General features: G+C 33.6%; 1 protein-coding gene across 4 annotated transcripts in view; it reads right to left on the bottom strand.

The window, feature by feature from the left end:
• The window catches only part of LOC144374899 (transport and Golgi organization protein 1 homolog), a 44723-nt gene that overhangs the window by 5822 nt on the left and 17938 nt on the right, over nucleotides 1-20963 (bottom strand). For 2 of the 4 annotated variants that reach the window (XM_078037641.1, XM_078037642.1), the window contains 13 exons: nucleotides 13348-13479; nucleotides 11040-11061; nucleotides 10031-10119; nucleotides 9717-9794; nucleotides 9518-9628; nucleotides 8225-8296; nucleotides 7941-8045; nucleotides 7175-7297; nucleotides 6972-7077; nucleotides 5893-5948; nucleotides 5714-5804; nucleotides 5404-5542; nucleotides 567-668 (listed from right to left, as the gene is read on the bottom strand). In XM_078037641.1, coding sequence (XP_077893767.1) covers nucleotides 567-668; nucleotides 5404-5542; nucleotides 5714-5804; nucleotides 5893-5948; nucleotides 6972-7077; nucleotides 7175-7297; nucleotides 7941-8045; nucleotides 8225-8296; nucleotides 9518-9628; nucleotides 9717-9794; nucleotides 10031-10119; nucleotides 11040-11061; nucleotides 13348-13479 — 1226 coding nt within the window. Of the gene's footprint in view, nucleotides 1-566; nucleotides 669-5403; nucleotides 5543-5713; nucleotides 5805-5892; nucleotides 5949-6971; nucleotides 7078-7174; nucleotides 7298-7940; nucleotides 8046-8224; nucleotides 8297-9517; nucleotides 9629-9716; nucleotides 9795-10030; nucleotides 10120-11039; nucleotides 11062-13347; nucleotides 13480-14569; nucleotides 14868-20963 lie in introns of those variants that run through there. The other 2 variants (XM_078037640.1, XM_078037643.1) reach the window with 2 other exon arrangements.

Below are 20963 nucleotides of genomic sequence, written 5' to 3'. Positions count from 1 at the left end.
GGTCTAAGGATGTAGCTTAGTAGTAAAGCACCAAAAATAAATAAATAAATAAAATAAAAACCTAATACTAATAACTTCTTTATCATTTAATTGCTAAAGATTCTGAATGATAAATTATAATTTCTGTAACTGTTCATCAGTGTGTTCTCAAGTAATTCTGCTAGAAATATCTTCCTCCTTAAAACATTTTTTATTTTTTCAAATTATATCCATAGAAGATTTCCAAGGTCTATCAAATGCCACACTTTTGTGGGTCTTGATACATCACACAGCAAACTGATTTCTTAAAGAATTACTACAACAATCAAAACCCCCAGAACTGTTTGCATTGACCAAGTTCCCTATGGTCTTTCCCATTGGGTGTAAGTAAATTTTTTGTTAACATTTTTCATTTGTAAAGTTGAAATTTATTTTTTCTCCTGTGTGAATTGAATGTATTCATATAATCTCGTTATTTATACTTCCATGCTATTTTCTTCTATCTACATAATGTAAAAAAAGATTAAAAAAGAAAGCTAACACTAGATCATTAGACATTGACACCCTCTTTTAGAAACTGAACTCACTTGTAATTTTTAACTTCCTGTACAGCGGAAACCACCGTTTCATCTGCAGCTGACAGCCGCTGCTCTTTTTCTAGTCTCTCATATTCTTCGTGGCTTAGTTTCCTAAAATAAAGCCAGTTATCAAATCAAAAGTTTCTCTTTGTAAATATCATTTCCCACAATTCTATAAAATGCTTAGGCACATAAAATAGAAATTCAAACCTGCAATTTCGTAAATCAAACTCTGGCAAATCACTTACATTTTCTAACTTCTCCTCTTAATTCTCTACTTACCAGTAAATAAAATAAATGTGAAAACAACATGTGCCCCAAGGGCAAGTATCCTGTGTGTAAGATAATAAAAACTCAATTTACTTTACTTCAATGTGGAAGATCAGGACTGATCAACCTAACATAATTAAACATATTAGGATAAAGCAGGGGATAATTTTTTTCTCGTTTCTGCCATGGGTAGGACACTAAGTATATCTTTTGTCATGGAGGAACTCTTTTCTCAATCCAAGACTGGTACCATAATAAAGATATAGTCAGTCAAAGAAAAAATCTTCTAGAATATGTCTTTTTAGCTATGCAATTAACGACAGAACATTTTTCACACTTTAGATATCTATTTCAAAAGAATTGCAATTAAGCAAAAAGACAAATCTGAGTTTTGATAATGTCTGAAAAGAAGCCAAACTGACCCACGATCAGAGTATTACCTACTGACAAGTTTTAACTCTGATCATGAAACTCAAGATGTTCATCTACTGAGACAAAGGTAGCCACATTTAATGATTTAAAAAATACTATTTTCTGCTATCCTTGTATTACTTTAGCCATAGTTCCAATTCAAAAGATAATTAAATTGAAACTTAATTTTCCATAAATCAGAAGAACTATAGTAAAAAAGGATTATTGATACCAAATAGAAAAAGGGGATTATATATTCTTATTTAGCTTCTCATTTAATTCTTCAGCAAGTATTTTATGAGTGGCTATAATATACTAGTTACCTTGTAAGATGCTAAAGAATAAAAGAGCTCACTGTTTCAGGTATAAATGACGCCTAAAGGAATATAATAATTTTCCCCACTGGCTTAAGAAGGAATATGGAGAAAACTGAATCTTGAAGGACAGAGAGAATTTTGTTTCCAATTATCAAAGAGTTAGTCTGAGAGCACTAAGAACAATCAAAACATCTTTATAAGAATATAAAATTGTGTTTGAAAGGATCCAAGCTAAAAAGGCAGTGAAGATATATGTATGTGGCCAAGATCCATTAGAAAAAAGAATCTCAGAATTACAAGTAAGGCTGGCACTTTAAGGTACTTTTCTCCTAGGTTTACCCACATATTGAAGATAACACAAAGATATAATGAGTCTGAACTAAGCTTTCATCAAATTCCTGGGCTTAGAGGAAAAAACAAGTGTTTGGGGCTACAAATAAAGGGACCCTTAATAAAAGCCCTAGCCTTTGAGTTTAGATTAGAAAGTACTGCACACTTAAGTGATGAACAGGCAAAAAATCCAAAAGGAACAATACTGAAACATTGAAAAGACAAGTCATTTTTGAATTATCTTAATTGCTAAGTTTAAAGTGACAGACAATCTTACTCAAGTAACCTCAACACTTTTCTATCAAAAGATAACTTCATCTTAGTCCTCAAATTTCATCTATAATTATCACAACAATGTTAGCCAATCAAAACTGATCAGGCACTCCATAAGACAAAATTCTGTGAGAAAAAAATCCCACAGAAAAGGAAACCACCTAATGGGGTTATCCGCACATGTTTTAAAATCACTGTGCTTTATATACTCAAAAAAGTAAAGTCAAGATTATGAATTTCAGGTTTGGGAATATAGTTTAGTTGTTAGAGTGCTGCCTTGCATGCACAAGGCTCTGAGTTCAAACCCCAGCACCACAAAAGAGGAAAAAAAAAGATTATGAATTTTGTCAAAGGATTAGAAACTATAAAACCAAGAAATAGTTGAGTGTGGTGACCTACCTACAATCGAAGATACTCAGGAGGCAGAGGCAGAATGATGAGATTAAAGATAGCTTGGAAAGCAGTAAGACACTAGTCCCTTATGAGAAAGAGCAAGGAGTCTGGGGAGGTAGCTCAATAGTAGAGCACATGGCTCAAGGTCCTGGGTTTGAGCTGTAGTACTGAAATAGGACTGGGGTTGTGGCTCAGTGGTGAAGCACATGCCCCACATGTGTGGGGCACTGGGATCAGTCCTCAACACCACATAAAATAAATAAAATATTGTGTCGGGCTGGGGATGTGGCTCAAGCAATAGTGCGCTCGCCTGGCATGTATGCAGCCCGGGTTCAATCCTCAGGACCACATACAAACAAAGATGTTGTGTCCGCTAAAAACTAAAAAATAAATATTAAAATTCTCTCTTTCTCTCTCTCTTAAAAAAATTCTATAAAAAATAAAATAAAATATTATGTCCATCTACAACTAAAATAATATTTTAAACCCTGAACTTTTTAAAATCCTAAACTCAATGAATGATTTTAGCAGCAGATTTGGGAAGTAAAATAAATCCTAGCACTTTTAAGACAGGTCAGAAGAAAATATCCAGAAGAAGTAAATCCAGAATGTAGGAGGCAGGGGAAATCAAATTCTAATATGCATTATTATAATCGAGAGAATGAGGTAAAATCAACATTTAAAAAAAGACTCAAGAAATATTTAATGGTCCCAAACAACATAACTGCAAGAGGAAAAAGTGGGTGGGGTGGGGAAAACTACACCTAGGCACTTCCCAATAAAACTGTTAAAAAACCAGAGAAATGACTACAGGAACTAGGGGAGGGATAAGACCAAACAACAATGATAATGGACTCCTTAAAGAAAAAATTTAGAACAGATGGTAATTAATTGGATATTTTTAAATTGGTAAAACTAAGTAACAGTCAAAATTCAGTAGCCAAAAGAGAGATCCTTTAAAAATGGAAACTGGTTTTAACTCTAATCATGAAGTTCATGTCAACCTAATACAGATTATAAAGGTAGCAATATTTAGTGGATAAAATACTATTCTGTTTATCCTTGTACTACTTTGATACACTAATCAAATCTATCATTAAAGGACAATGTTCAAATAGAATGAAAATAATTTCAAATATGAAACCAACAGTGTAGAATGCAGAACTACAGAAACTTTAAATATGTGTATAAATTGAATGAATGTCTTACGAAGTTCACAGTATATGAAGTACTAACATACAATGCCACAACAGTTATCTGATTCGGGAGCTACTTAAAGCCCATAAAAAAAAATAATAAACCTATTAATCTATGTCAGGTTTTTATTAAATCCAGAATATATACCATGGCCTTTAAATTATGAGAAGATGAATAAAATTATAATTATATAATTACAATTATATAATTATAATTCCATTATAATTTATGATTACATCAAGCTTATACAGGGGATGAGGAAAATAATTAAAAATATTTAAACTATTAAAAAGATACAAGGAAGAAAAAAAGAACAGGTCATCAAATAGAAAGCAAATTCTTCATAAACCACAGGCACATATTGACATGGACAGACATATTTTAGAAAGTCCACTCAAGCAGCTATAGAGAAAATTACTAAGAATTTGAAATAAATTATATAAAAATATAAATAATGGAGAATGAAGACAGATGACCTAGGTTAGAAACAGAAAAGATGACACAGGCATGAACTAACATAGTACCTGGGGATGAGTAAAAAGAGTACAAACCACAGATGATGACTGAATGAATTTTGGAGGAGTTGAGAAAAATATTGCTATAATTTAACTGCATTACAAAGAAAATTAATTGCCATTTAGGTCATTCATATTACTAGTAGGGACAGAGAAAACAAGTGTTCTCAAATAAAAAGTGATAAAATGAGAAATGTTTCTTTGAAACAGGCCAGGCATTTAGAACTGGCCTGAACAAAAATTTGAGATTCTAAAAAGGTCGCTTGGAGATCACAGAATTTTAGAAAAGTTAATGGAAAGGTTTTAATATTTAATGCATTAATTAGGCAACAGAAGTCAAAATACCTAAAAATAGTTAGGTCTATAAGAAGGTCTGTCTTTGCTTTAACAAGATATATATATATATATGCCGAAGAGTAAAATCAGGTGCAAACAAACAAAATCTGACACAAAAAACCTATTTTTAGAGAATTCAAGTATTTTTGTGGATTAAAAACTTCAAATGAACTTTCAAAAAATAACTAGCTCCACACTGAGAAGATTAATATATAAATATATACTACAAACAAGTACTTCTGTAATCATAACTCCTAAGGTCCTTGCCACAGTTCAATTTTTAGTGTGAACATCTGAGATATTCAAGTCCAAAACTTGTACCATCAATAAGTAAATATTATTCCTTTTTGAAGTTTTTATTCTACTAAAACATGTCATTCCAAATCACTCAGTATTTTTAAAGGTCCAGAGTTAGAGATAAAAGTTCAAAACATTAGAATTACATAACTGATCACAATGAAAGGTAATTAAAATAAATAGTGGGATCATAGAAAGGGCCTAGATCTTTTGAGAGGTATTTCCACATCAGTGACTGTTAATACCAGTTTACCACTTCCTGCCTTCATATGAATTTGACAATTGATTACGATGTCCTCACAGCCTTAGTTTATGGTTCCAACTACCTCAGGACTCTTAAGACTGATGATGGAAAGAAAAATGCAACTTATAGGAAACAAAACACAAAGGAGAAAAGACAAATCTCTACTTATTACAACTAGAAAAAATTGTAAATAATCTTAAGAAAAGATAAAATTATCTGTTAGTTCACACAGTGATAACAATAACAAACAATGAAAATCTTACTTTTGGAGTGCCATCTCATTTTGCTGGTAGAGTTCATTTAAAATCTCCACTTTCTGCCTAAGAGTTTTGCATTCCTCTTCCAGTTCAGCTTTAGAAGACCGTAGTGAATTGCAGTCACTTTCTAATTTCTTTATTTGGTCTGTAAAGGATAAAACAGCTTATCTCTATATGTGTACAAGGACTTAAGAACTTGTTTGAGGGAGTAGTGCCAAGAAAAGTAAGAAGCATGAAAGCAAGAAGCCATTCTTTATCTTTCCAATAAAATTTTAAGTCTTTTCAACATGGCAATTTCTTCTCAAGAAGAACCCACCTTCTAGATTACATATTGTGGACATCAAGGTGCTTTGCTTAAGTTGTAAAAGTTTTAGATCCTCTTCAACTACTGATATTGTAGTTTGTGTCTAAAAATTGCAGAAAAGAGAGGTATTCTTAAAAGTGAGGCACAGGAAGAATTCACAGGCACTATGGGACTCTTACAAAGAACTATACCCGAGAGACATCCATCATCTGCTTAATTTGATCTTTGATCTTCTCGTTCCGATCACCTAAAAAACAAAAGACTTTTAGCTTTTCCTTTCCTTACTTTTAACTCTATATTCTCCTAACTTCCCCAAACTAAAAAATGATTGTGTTCAAACACCGGAAGAAAAAAAAATCAATTAAATAATTAAACTGATTAGACTAATGACTTTTAAGAGAATTGCAAGCTTAGATTTAAAAAAAAAAAAAGAAAGAGGTGAATTTCAGACTGGGGTTGTGGCTCAGTGGTAGAGTGCTCACCTAGCATGTGTGAGGCACTGAGTTTGATCCTCAGCATAAAAATAAATAAAAGTACTGTGTCTGTTTTTTAAAAAAAAAAGGTGAATTTCTAGTTTGCACAACTAAAATGTTATCTATGTTATTCTTGTAAGATAAAAGCTTTTCTTCTCTCTCAGATCTATCTTCACCTGGGCAAGTAAGTGTCTTGTTTAGAAAGATTCAATCCTCTATTTTCTCCCTGAATCTACTACCAGGTGTGGTTTGAAATACTTGCTATGTAAGCAATATCCAACTTGGGAGAAAACATCTGGAAATATTTTCCTCATCAGTAAACACTGTTACACTCCCTCTCTAGCTTTCTGATAGTCTCTAGCCTCTGTTCTCACAGCCTTAGTTTATGGTTCCAACTACCTCCGGACTCTTAAGACTGACTGTGGACTTAAAACCACAGAGCCATAGAGATTATGAGTATCAAAATCAAGTATCATCTGCATAAGTTAAGAAATAAATTTCTCTTACTGTACAATGTTCAATACTTAGAGGTTTAGGATGTGACTATTGTAGCTGCAGTGTACTTACTAGTTTTCAATGGAATAGAAAAAGTCAAGTGTTCTTCACATGCCTATTGCTACATTATACCCCAGCAACCCACCTCTGCCAATGCAACAGACATATCTATAGATCCAGTGATATGTGTCTACAACCCTGAAGCTTAAGAAGAAATTCAGCCAGCTGAAAAGTGGCATCTGTATACTTAATTAAAGACAGGAAAGCAAAAAAGGATTCAACCTCCCTGAGACTGATCTTACCTGCTAACTCTCCATTGGTTAATTCATCTGACTCATCTCGACTTTGATCCTCAGATTCAGATTCACATTGTAACCGATTCAACTGTGTGATGTAATTAGTTAGAGCCTAGAAAAGAAGCAAAAGGTTGGAAGACTCTCAATTTTAATTCAAAGATTTCAGGAGAATTCATGAGATGAAACATGTATTTGGAGTATAAACTTACATTAATAGTATCATCTTTAAGACTAAGCGTTACTTGTAAATCTTTCTGTGACTTCTCAAATGATTTCATTTGTTCACTGAGCTCAGCGTGTGATGTACTCCAGTCTTTCACTTCCTGCTGCAACTGAAAAGTCAAAACAAATGAATTCCTATGGGTTAGGGAGGGGTTTCTGCACTGGATACATCAGGACTACAAGACTTAGACAAAGAAATACAGAGCCATACTCCTCGGTGGCCTCCCTCAATCGAGGAGGTTGAGACCTTGGTTAAGGAAGAGGGCAGAGTGGCCTCAACTCTCACAGCTGCAGTAAGAACATCAGAGCTATCAGGAAGTTGACCCTGTTTATTGCATTCCCCAGAAAATTGCTGCCAATTCAAATAATTTACCTCCAGCAGGAATGGCTGGGCACATATGACTGTCTCCTAAATTTAGATTCCTTGTCATGTAATCTTCCCTTGGCCGGTGAATCAGTAACTACTCAAAAGAGGATCATAAAATACTTAATTTTCTGGTTTAAAAAGTTTCTTTGAGGCTATGCAAGTTAATAACTGATTGACATTTGATAAGAAAAGCAATAATCCAAAAATCCAAAACAGATAAAGACCATATATATGCACTCAATTTGGGGAGCATTGTTTAAACTTTGCATATCTAGAAAAGGTCCTACATGAATATTCCTTACCTCAGAAACAGATCCAAAAAAGATACAAGATAATGATATTCACTTCTCTAGTTTACATTATGTATGACATCAAATTTTATTTACCTGCTCTTTCTTCTTCTTAAGCATGGTATTTTCTTTCTGAAGCTGACAGCATTCCAACTTCACCTTCTCTTCACGAAGCTTAGCTTCATTAAGGACAATGTGAAGCTAATGCAAAACACTACAGTTAGTGAATTAATTCCAAAGAAAAAACAAAGTTATACTTTCCCAAACCACACATCATACAGTTCTCATTTTTTGCACATTTTAGCACACCTCAAATTTTTGGTCTGCAACAAAACTAAGATATAGTATTAATATCCGTTAGCAAGAGTTGGCAGCTTTACCTCTGAAAGTTCAGAAGTATTCACTGAAATGACATCTTTAAGCTTCTCTATAGTTTTCTTATTTTCCATTATCTGCCAGGTGAAAACAGAACACAAAATATGCATTAGGATTTCAGTAGAAATACTGATATATATATGTGTGTGTGTGTACACACACATATATATACTAAAAAGATAAACACAACAAAATTTTTGTCAAGCCATCCCATTACATTTCAGGTAAATGCAGGGGATCCAGCTTTGGACTAAGCAAAAAATCAAGAACTGAAAGAGATGAGGGAAAATGAAGTCATAAATATTTCATGGCATCCACAACCTTACTGTTTATGAGATAACCAGAAAAAAAAGGTCAAAGTATAGAAAATCATAATGCAATAAGTAAATAAAATGTTTTAAAGCATAGAAAATTAACTAATTAATTACTGTTTCAAGTAAACCAGTTCAAATTAGTAATTTTTTTCTAGTGATAGAGAAAAAAATTTCCCAAGATCATTTTTAAAATTTTCTTATCTGAAGTAAAAAATGATAAAATTTAAGGAAGAATAGACTAATCTCACATACAGAAGAAATCCAAAAAATTTATAAATATACCCGCTCCTTAAGGAAGTGGATATAACTCTGCAATCTTTGTTTGCAATGCCTGGGATTGAATCCTGGGCCTCATGTATGCTAGGCAAGTGCTCTACCATGAGCTGCATCCTGAGCTTGTAACTCTTCATACTTTAACTGTGGGCTGTGCATGGTAACTTCCAAAGAATACAATATGAAAAGGATTGGAAAGAATTTTTACAGTGGAGAAATCTGATAAATACTACCTCAGCTAGGTGATCAAGCTTACTTGGGGGTAGGATATTTTAGAACACACTCTCTACTATCTTTTGCAACTTTTATGTAATTATAGAAACTTATAAAAATTGAAAATGAAACATGAATTGAAAATGAAATAAATTTTTTTAAGTACAGAAAATTGATTAATTCATTACTCTTTCAAGTAAAAAGTAAACAAATACTGTTCAACTGGACAATAGTTTTTTAGTTGTTCTGCATGTTTCCAAGGGCAGAGCAAAGCAATATGAAAATTATCCAAGGTTGAGAATAAAAATATTTCCTAGGCCCATAAAAATAATTTGTTGTATCAGTACTTAAAAGTTCCACAAAATGGGCAGAAGTGGGTTCAACTTCCTTGGCTCCTAATCTTACTTTAGTTAACAGCTAGACTAAGTTTAACTTAACCAATTTTACAAAATATTCCAAAAGCCAAATTGCAGTAACACTTAGCAGCAAAACTCTTACCAAGTCCTGATTCTTAGCTTTCTGTTCTTTCTCAGATTCTAACATAACATGAAGACTTTTAGCTCTCTCATCCAGAAGTTCATTAGCTTTTTCAAGAAGCTTCATTTTATCCTGGAAAAAATAGGTGTCAAGATTACTCACTCATTACATTTACTTTTGAGTTTAGAATGTAATTCCCCCCCAAAAAAGGGATTTTTACCTTGTAATTAGTTGTTTCATCAGAAAGAATCATTTTTTGTTTCATGGTTTCTTGAACCTGTTTCTTTGATTCCTTCACCTATGCAAATAAAGCATTCAGAATTAAGATACACAAATTATAGTGCTACTATACAAGTTACTTCCAGAAAAGTGACCCTTTCCAGAAGAAAGCAGTACTTAATACATGACTGCTTAGAATTTGGATGATTTGTAGGAAATAATGAAAAAAATTTTAAAATACGATTTTTAAATTAAAACAGGTAGAAATGATTCAAGCTAGAACCAAGGGAGAAAGAAACAAAAAAATAATTATACCTTCTGTTCATAATTTGACAATTTCTGCATTAGTTCTTCATTTTCTTTTATGAAATTGTTCACCTTTTTGGAAATTTGCTGTTCATTGACTAAAAGGGGGAAATATACAAGATTATTACAATCACTAAATGAAATTCAATTATTCAATCTACTAAAAGCAAAGACATGTTATATGGTACTATGAGGAAATACTTCTTAGCATAGCTATTATGCTTTTAAAAAGAAATCTATGCTTATTAGCAATAAGAGTATAAAAATTATTAAAATTTAAGAAAAATATAAGAACAATGATATTTTGCTGGGCGCAATGGTACACACCTGTAATCCCAGTGGCTCAGGAGGCTGAGCTAGAAGGATCCCAAGTTCAAAGCCAGCCTCAGCAAGAGCGAGACACTAAGCAACTAAGTGAGACTTGGTCTCTAAATATAGGAGGTTGGGGATGTGGCTCAGTAGCGTGCCCCAAAGTTCAATCCCAGGTACCCCTCCCATCCAAAATGATATTTCAATTTAAGCTTATTTCACAGATGGGAAATACAGTAAAGTGTTGTAGCTTGATATTCCTCCCTTCTCAAAACACTTTCTTTTCAGAAAATGGAATCATTTAATTCTTTGCAAAGAAAAACAGAAATGAAAACATACTGATTCACATTACCATTCTTTAAATTATCTACTCAATTACATTATGCATGATTAAATCATTAGCATAGAAATACTCTTCAAATGTAATACATCTGCATTATATCAATATTCAAAGTCAATCTGCCCCAAATTAAAACTTATCATCTCCCTATCCACAATTTGTTCCTCCTCTTTATCTCCTATCTCAGAGTTGGAACCATCATCATCTACTCTATTATCCATGCTAGCAACCTAGGAACAGTAAAATTTTCAGGAGGTAAAAAAGATAATAGACATTAAAAGTCACTGTATCTACTTCTAACATACATAAAACACACATCAAACACCAATACAAAGGGTTATTACAAGTTTAAGAGACCTAAAAATTTACCTTGATATACTCTATCTTTTACCTAGAAGAGAGAAAAAAGATTAAATTTGATATCAAACATCTGCTCAATAGAAACAGCATTCCTAAAACAACAATCAGAATCATAACCAAGTGAGAATTTAATAACATTCTGGTTCAGGATAATAATTTATAGGATTAAAAATAAGTAAAGGTTAACAAGCCTTTTAAATTTAATTGGTAGTGATATTTCATAAATAGCCTCTGACATAAAAACACTAAGATATGCACCTTATTTCACAGTAAATATGTGTGTGTGTATGTGTGTGTGTGTGTGTGTGTGTGTGTGTGTGTACTCAAAATCATTTACTTGACAATTCTAAATAACCAGGATAAAGTCTAGAAACAATGACTATTCAAAAGGAATCTGAGGAAACAATATTAAAGGCATAATCTTTGTACTAAGATATGCCACTTTCACTCACCAGAAAACATCTTAGAACTCCAATTTAAATTTGGCTATTGGCTGAATTTAGAAACTAAGAGGCTACATCATCTTATTTCTGCAAACCACTAAATGTATAGCAAGAATTCTGAAAGGGAAGACTGCTAGAAGAAAATGCACAAGCAACAAGAGAAATGACAATTAACATATTCTGGAAAGGACAAAAACAATCATTTCCAAAAGACAGCAATAAACTACCTGATAATAAAACGTAAGCAGAATTTTTTTTAAAACATCACTAAATTTCTTTATAACTTAGCATATTACTTGTCCTTTCAAATGTTATAAATGGTGATGGGATACTCAGATGTGTCCATGGATCATCCATGGGATCTTCGTAATAGGAAATTGCATTCAGAAAACTCCAACACAGAAAGAAATGAACATTTCTTTAATGTCATAGCCTTGCTAACCTTTTACTCAAAATGACAACAGAGGAAAATGGGAAGTAGCATAAAAGCAGTCATCTAAGGTAAGGACTAAAGTTCCAAAGTCAAATGCTGAAACTGAGGAGCAACAAGCTAGGAACCAGATCCCACATAACCTAGTGAAAAGGGAAACAGGTACCAGGGTTTTTGAAATGAAAGAAACAAGAGAGAGAAATATAAAATGTTGTCGTGTTTTTCCCTTCTCTTTATCCTTCTATTTCCTTTTTCCTTTTAGCTGAGAAAAAGTTCAATGAGATTAGAAAATTCCTCACAGGAATCCAGGCAAACGATTCTTCTATTTAAGAAGGGAATACTTTCTAGGAGATTTTACACTCAATTGTACAAGGAGAGGAAACTTATCTTAACAATGATATGTCTGATATAATTAAGAAATCAGAAAAAGAACAATCAGATTTGAAAAGATTTGTATCCAATGCTTTTGACCTCTTTAACTGTTAGGCTTTTCATATGCAAAGTCCATTTACCTAAAATAATTTTCTTCCAATTATGTTAAATAACTATGAAACAGAATGACCTACAGTACAAACATAAGTATGTATAAGCATATATATATATATATATATATATATATATATATATATACACACACACACACACACACACACACACTTATACATATATGTACACATATACACAGAGATAGACTAATTCTGCTCAGGAAAAAAAAAGACTTAATGAACAAAACATTTAATGGATTTTTGGACAACACATAATCTATACTTCCAAATAAAAAGGTATTTTCTGAACATATGATCAAATCATAAAATCTGGGAAAAATTTATATAAAAGACTGGAAAAATTATCTCATCTCCTTTTTCTCATTTTACTGTATTTCTTTGCAGCATTTCCCCCTGTTTATATGTGTTTATATTAACATACAGTTCATCAACATTTAAATCTTAGTTTCTGCTTTTTTTCCCCACTTCACATTTAATTGTGAGCATTTTCTGTACCTCAAAGCTTTGAAATAAATACATCTGCCTACTATTCCATTAATTGAACATACAATAACCCCTAAATGAATTATGTTGTGCTAAGTCTTCAATCTAATACACTGTTCCATTGAAAAACATTACCAAAATCTTCAAAGCATAGTTATTTCTTTAAGATAGATTACTAGACATATATGCTACATAAAAGGATATTTATCTAACCTATCCCATCTTTTATCCCACTTTTAAGACTTCTGATACATATGAAACTACTGGTCAGGATGGCTGTAAGAATTACCAGTTCTACCAACTGCACCCACACTAAATTATTTTATAAGGTTAGTTTGACTTAAACCACTAATTTGTGTTTTAGCAACTGAAAAAGAAAAAAAGGGGGGGGCAGTGACTATATAAAATAATCCTTGTGCTTATGTGCTGAGGTATAAGTAAGTTAATTTACTCACAACAAGAACAGTTCTCCAAAAGAAAATGACAAAGGATACAATCCCAAAGAAAACAGTGAAAACTACAGGCTTCCATGGTAGTCCATAAAAATCAGGCCCAGGTTGAGTATCATCAGGCAATGTAGTAAACAGCTGAAACAGACAAATTAGAAGAAATGGGAAACCTTAAATTTATAACAAAACAGTCACAAAGAATCATGGCAATTCTAAACCAACCTCCTCATCAGAAATCAACCTCCTCAATATTTTCCAATAGCTTCTTCAAGAGAGAGGATACTGGCAGTCTCACATTTTTTGTTGGCTTGCAGTGTTTTCAAGTATAATGAATCTAAATACTTTTTTAAAAAATATTTATTTATGTATCTTTAGTTTTAGGGTGGACACATTGTTTTGTTTTTATATGGTGCAGAGGATCCAACCCAGTGCCTCATGTATGCTAGGCAAGCGCTCTACCACTGAACCACAACCCCAGCCCGAATCTAAACACTTTAAATTGAGCATACATTTCCAGTTTGTAACAGGCCCTATATCATCACATTGTCTAACACCTGGCTAGAATCCCTCTGGATCATTCTTTTCTCTTAGATAACCTGGTTTTTATAATTTAAAAAATTCATTTAAGACAAAAACTTAAATATATGAAAGAACTAATTAATTTTATGGCAACAAATAAAAACAATGATGATATAAGATTTTAAATCTTACTTCCATTCCACTCTTATATAAACAGATAAGTGACATGTAATTTCAGACAACTCTTGAAAACTGGCTTAAACTTCTCTGAATTTAACATCCTTCTATAAAATTCAAAGCCTAATTTTAAATGGTTGCTCAAAGGCAGTGCAGTAAACACCTGCCTACTCTTCCCTGTTTTCACCGCCCTCTACACGTAATAGGAGATAACTGTCATTTGGGCCCAATTCCCCAGCAGTCTCCGTAGGGAAAACACCTGTAGTAACCTTAGCTGTTTGGATTGTTGGCTGCATTTCGGAACATACCATGAGGTTGTCACCTCTATTCCGTCAAAAAAAAAAAAGTGCAAGTGGGGAAAGCACAAGTACACTCTCACCGGCCTCGCTTAACAATACACTCAAGTCCTGCCTGCCTTGGGCCCGACACACTCCATTTCTCCGTTGCCACGACAGTCAGTGCACCCACTCCGCCAGAACTCAGCCACCCGCCTGCCAGAGCTGGGGTCCCTCCCTGGGAATGGGACCGTCACCTCCAGTAGCTTGGCAATGAGGGCTGCGTAGAGCACCGACAGGGGTCCCAGGAGCTCCGGGTCCCCCGGGAAAGCAGTGACAGAAGGCACAGTGGCAGGTACTGAGTCCATGGTGTAGGGACAGCTGAGCGGAAGCAACGCTTCCATGCAGAACAGCACAGGACCCTCTTTCACCGTTTCCTACTTCGGTAGGACCCAGCGCAGGGGGCGGGTACTGGGAGTGAACTTTGCCTTCCTCCACCGCAGGCGCTTTCCGCCCAACGCAAGTAAAACGCGTCATCAGAGGAAGCCCCTGGGCCCACAGCAGTGAGAGGACAGAGGATGCAGAGGGGCGGGCAGGGAGCGGAAAGAACCAACTGCGGAGCCCAGCGGGGGACAGCGCAAGGAGAGCCCAGCAGAAGAGTCCAAATGAAAGGACTCCAGAAGGAAAGAGGCTCACCTGTCCCCGGAACTGGGAGAGGACCAGCGATTTAGAAGGCCCTGGAGGAAGCCAGGGAACTAGCAAAAGGGGATTATAGGCAGAGACTAGGAAAAAGGAGAAAGTCAGGCCTCCCAGCTCCTCCCAGAGCAAAACCCTTTTGTCAACGTGTTGAGACACCAGGTACCTACCTGCCCCAAAAGTGCAGACAGAAGAGGAGAAGCTTCTCCTGCTCCCTTATAAAGGACTACTGCTTGGACTGGGCTTTCCTTCCCTGCTCAATCCAGTCCTGTTACTTTCTCCAATTGTGGATGACACTCTTTTTAAAAAGCCTTACCCTAAGGAATCATGTCATTATCACCCCACTCCGGTGGCTTCATTTCTGGATGCCACATTTTAAGGTTGCATGACTTGTGGAAAAGAACAGAATCATGAATAGCCCCCGAAAAGCACGTGCTAAAAATTGAAGAAACTGGGGACGTTTAACTTGGGGAGGGAATGAACATATGTGGATCTTTAAAAATCTGTCATCAAGTTGATTATAGTCAATTCAAAAGAACAAGAATAAGCAGGAAAGCACTGAAAAAGAAGAGCAATGAAGGGTACAGGGAGGGCAGACTATATAATTAATTCATGTACCCTCGTCCAAGCCCAAGAATACATAGAGATTGTGGGACAGAATAGAGAATCCAGAAACAGAACCAACTGGACACTTGGGGTACAATAAAAGTTAGTTTGGGGAAAATAGACTTTCTAATAAGTAGCGTTACCACATGGAAAATTATAAAATTGGATTTTTCTCTACTTATTCAAAAGATAAACTACAAATGGATAAGAAACATGAATGTAAAAATAGAAAATAAACAAGTACTAGAAAATATTGGGTGAAATTTTCTATGTATTATGAGTGGGCAAAACCTGCCTCATTGAAAAAATCTTTCCTGGCTGTATCTAAACCTGCTACACACACACACACACACACACACACACACACACACACACACACACACACAGTTTGACAATGACAACCTGAGAAAAAATATTTGCAACCTATTATTGTCCAAAGAATCATGTTCCTGAAATATAAAGAACATTATAAATAAAATGGCCAGCAAACCTATACAAAAATGGGCTGAAGAAATAAACAGATCTCAGGAAAAGAAATGCAAATAGCTATAACATATGGAAACATGCTCTGCTTAGCTCATAATGAACAAAATACAAATTAAACCACACCAAGATACCATTTCTCACTTGCATTGGCAAGATCCAAACGTTTGACCACATACTCAGTAGGTGAGAGAATGTGGGGGAATACAAATTCTCAGATAAGTATACAAAATGATACAACCCTTATGAATGAGATTTGGCAACATCTCCCAAAACTGCTTATATATTTACCTATTAACTCAACAATCGCACTTTTTTTTTTTTAACTTTTTCAGTGCTGGGGAAGGGTATCTAGGGCAAGTGCTCTACTGCTGAGCTATAGTCCCCCAGCCCTAACTTCTAAAGATACTGGGAATACAACAACAAATGTTTAAAACTTGTATTTACAAAACTATGTTATTCAAGCATTAATTATAATAATACAAGATGGTCACAAAAGGCTGAAACAACCGTCATCAATGAAAGTTGTTGAATAAACCAAAGAAGAAAGAAAATAATTTTAAATACTGCTAAGAGCTGGTTTCCAGAATATATATTTTTAAAATGAAGTAGAGAAAAATATTTGTAGAATACTAATTGTATCTTAGAAAGTGAAAAAAGATGAGTATATTATTTCTTATAGCTTTGAGGTAAAATTGACATGCAATAAATTACATGTATTTAAAGTGTGCAATTTGATAAATTTTAACATGAAATTATGAAATCACCATTATAATCAAGATAATATACACATCCTTTACTTCCAAAAATATTCTCATTCTCTAGGTAATTCTGCCCTTTGTCACCCTTCCTTCTTGCCCCCCACTTTCCCATTCCTCCAGCAAAATGTCTATCTTAATAGATTGCTTTGTATTCCTCAAGTTTTATGTGTATGGGATAATGTATTTTCTATGGCTTCTCTTATTCAGCATAATTTGAGATTCATCTACATCAGTTTATCTATCATCTATTTTTATTGCTGAGTAGCATTTCATTATATGTACATACCACAATTTGTCTATCATCTATTGATAGACATTTGGATTTTTTTCCAGTTTGGGGCTTTTACAAATATAAAATTCCTCCTATTGCTATATAACTTATCTTTTCTTTGGAAAAGAATGGTTGGATATGACTGGTATATGTTTACCTTTTTAAGAAGGTGATTCTACCACTTTATATCCCCACCAGCTGTGTACCCATCCAGTTCCTCCATCTCCAACGACTCAGCACAATTGTCTTTAATATTAGATATTTAATAAGTGTGTAGTGGTAACTCTTATGCTTTAAAATTGCATTTCCCTGATAATTATGTCAAGCATTTTTAATGTCTTTATTTACTATCTGTTTATCTTCTTTGATGAAGTGTTATTTTACAGGACTATATTTATTCTAATGAGTTCTAAGAGTTCTTCATATATTCTTGATGCAAGTCTTGATAAATGCTTTACAGTAATTTCCTCCCAGCCTGTGTTTTGTCTATTTCATTCACTTCAAAGTGTATTTTGAATTACAGAGGTTTTAGTTTGATGAATCCCACATTGTCAAATCCTTTTTAATGCTTTTGTTGTCAAATTTAAGAAATCTTTGCCAAACCTAAGTTCAACAAAAATTTTTCTCTTATTTTTTTCCTAGAGGTTTTGTAGTTTTGAGTTTAATATTTAAGTCTGTGAGTTAATTCAGGTGTCTAATGCAAGGCATGGATCAATATTTTGCATATAAATATGCAGTAATTTCAGTACCATTTGCTGAAAAAACTTTCCATTCTCTACTTGTCTTTCCATCTTTGTCAATGACTGTTGCCATATATATTGTGTATCTATCTCTGAATTCTTGGCTCTGTTCCAATGTTTTGTCTGCAATCCTGATTACTGTAGCTTTAGAATATTTTTTTTCTTTTTTTCCTATTCGTATGGTACTAGGGATTGAACACAGGACCTTGCATATGCTAGGAAAGTCCTCTACCACTGAGCTACATCCCCAGCCCTAGATTAAGTCTTGAAGCCACGTATTCTAGGTCTGTTGCAATCAGCTTGTCATTTTCTACAAAACTCTGCAGGAATTTTGATTGGAATAATGTTGACTCTGGTGATTAAACTGGGATGAATGGACACCTTAGTCTTCTGACTCATAAATTAGGTATATCTCTTCATTTAGGTTCTCTTTAATTTCTATCAGCAATATTTTATAGTTTTTAATATATACATTTTAGTTTTTGCCACGTTTATGTTTAAATACTTCATATTTTTATTCTATTGTACATGGAAATCTTTAAAATTTCAATTTCTAATTATTCATTGTTAATATATAGAAAATATAATTGCTTTTAGATGTAAATTTTATCTGTCAACCTTACAATAGCTTTTTTCTAGCTCATACCAGATTGTATCTATATATATTCATGTTATCTGAAAATAAAGAGAATTTTATTTCTTCCTTTCCAATCTGAGTGCATTTTATTTCTTTTTCTTGCCTTAGTATACTAGCTATTTCCTTACTGCACCCCAGTACAATGCTAAATAGATGTAATGAGAGTGGACATCTCTGTTTGGTTTCTGATCTTGGGGAAAAGTATTCAATTATCAACCATTTAGTATGAGGTTAGCTGCATTTTTTCAGAGGATATTTTAAGCTCCCTTCTATTCCTAGTTTGTTGTTTGTTTTTCTACATCAATAATCAATGCTGAGGGGCTGGGGTTGATACTCAGTGGTAGAGCACTTGCCTAGCATGTGTGAGGCAATGGGTTCGATTCTCAGCACCGCATATAAATAAGTGAGTAAAATAAAAGTCAATCAACATCTAAAAAATTATTTTAAATAATAATCAGGGCTGATTTTTTTTTTTACATGTCGATGGGATTTATTGTCACCTACTTGTACATGCACACAAAATAACAATATAATTTGGCCAATATTACTCCCCAACATTTCCCCCCCTCTGCTATATTTTTTAAATGCTTGTTTTGTATCTCTTGAGCTAAACACAAAGATTGTGCTTTTAGGTACATCAATGTGGTAAATTTCATTGATTTTCAAATGTTAAATAAATTTTGGTTTCTTGACATAAATCCCCATCATCAGTCTAGTTTTTGTCTATGATGTATTTTCCTTTTACATATTGTTGTATTTGACTTAAATTTTTGTTTAGAATTTCTGTACAGATTCATTGGAGATCTCTTGAGAGGTATGTGATTTTCTTTTCTTGTTATATCTTTGTCTTGGTTTGGTGTAGTGATAACACTGGCTTCATAGGAAAAATATTTCCTTGCTTTAATATTCTACAAGGGTTTAGTATTACTAATACTATTAGGAATTAGTATCATTTCTTCCTTACAGGAATTGGATCACCAATAAAGCTATCTGGGTCTTATATTTTTTTCTTTGTAGAAAGGTTTTTACCTATACCTTCAATTTCTTTAATAGTCAACAAGGTTTATGAAGTTGTCTGTTTTTCTTGAGTGAACTTTTGCAATTTGTGGCTTAAATAGCATTTTTTCATTTCATCTAAATTGTCAAGTTAATTAACATAAACTGTTCATAATATCCCCATTATCAGTCTAGTATCTGTGAAATCTGTAGTTATATCCCTTCTCTGATTGCGGATATTGGTAATCTGTGTCTCCTTTTTTATTTCCCTCACTAGATGTTGATCAATTTTATTCATCTTAAAGAACTAGCTTTGGGTTTCATTGATTTTCTCTTATTTTCCTTTTTTAAAATTTTACTGACATATAGTCTTTATTATATCTTTTTTTCTTGCTTACTTGGAGATTAACTTATTTTTCCTTTTCTAGTTTCTCATAGTAGGAACTAAAGTCAATGACTGGAGACTTCTTTTTTAATAAAGCTATCTTGGGCCTGGTAGTGCTATAAATTTTCCAATAACGCTTTAGTGACATTGCACAAATGGATATGTTGTTTTCAGTTTTATTGAACTCAAAATATGAATTTCTTCTCTGATTTATTTGACTCAAAAATTATTTAGCAGTGGGGGCTAAGGTTGTAGCTCAGTGGTAAAGTGCTTGCCTCACATGTGTGAGGCACTGGGTTCGATCCCCAGCACCTCATAAAAATAAATGTACTGTGTTGTTCATTTATACATACATATATATATATATATTTAGCAGTCTGGCACTAAAGTTTTCAAATATTTGAGAAATTTCCAGATTTTTCCATTATTGATTTCTCATTTTATTGTGTTCAGAGAACAAGCTTTGCCTGACTTTGAATACTTTTATATTTACTGATAATTTTTTTAAGATCCAGAATACAGTTTATCTTGGTAAATGTTCCATGTGCACTAAGCTCCTTGGGAGTTTTCTATAAACGTCAATTAATTTCAAATGGATGGATTGATTATGTCATTCACACTTTCTACAATCTTACTTTTATTTTTCATTTTCTGCCAATTGCTGAGGAGAGGATATTGAAATCTCTAAATGTAATCTATAGGATTCATCATTTTCCTCATAATTCTATCAATTTTGATACTTCATGTATTTTGAAGGTCTAATATTAAAAGTACAAGTATTTAAGTTTATTATATAATCTTGACTGATTCCTTTATCATTAGGAAATAACTTTCTTGAGTCCCGATGATATATTTTGCCCCACAACCTCTTTTGGTTTAATGTAGCTACTCCAGATTTCCTTTCACTAGTGTTTAACATGAGATACCTTTTTCAATCATTCTAATTTTGACTTCTTTGTGTCTATTTACAGTGTTACTCCCTTAGACATCTATTTGGGTCTTGTTTCTTTAGGCAATATGACAATCTCTGTTTTTAACTGATGTATTTAGATACTTTCCACTTAATAGGATTACTG

This window comes from Ictidomys tridecemlineatus, unplaced genomic scaffold (assembly GCF_052094955.1).
Source record: "Ictidomys tridecemlineatus isolate mIctTri1 unplaced genomic scaffold, mIctTri1.hap1 Scaffold_93, whole genome shotgun sequence".
NCBI lineage: Eukaryota > Metazoa > Chordata > Mammalia > Rodentia > Sciuridae > Ictidomys > Ictidomys tridecemlineatus.
This window is presented reverse-complemented; position numbering and strand designations above follow the sequence as displayed.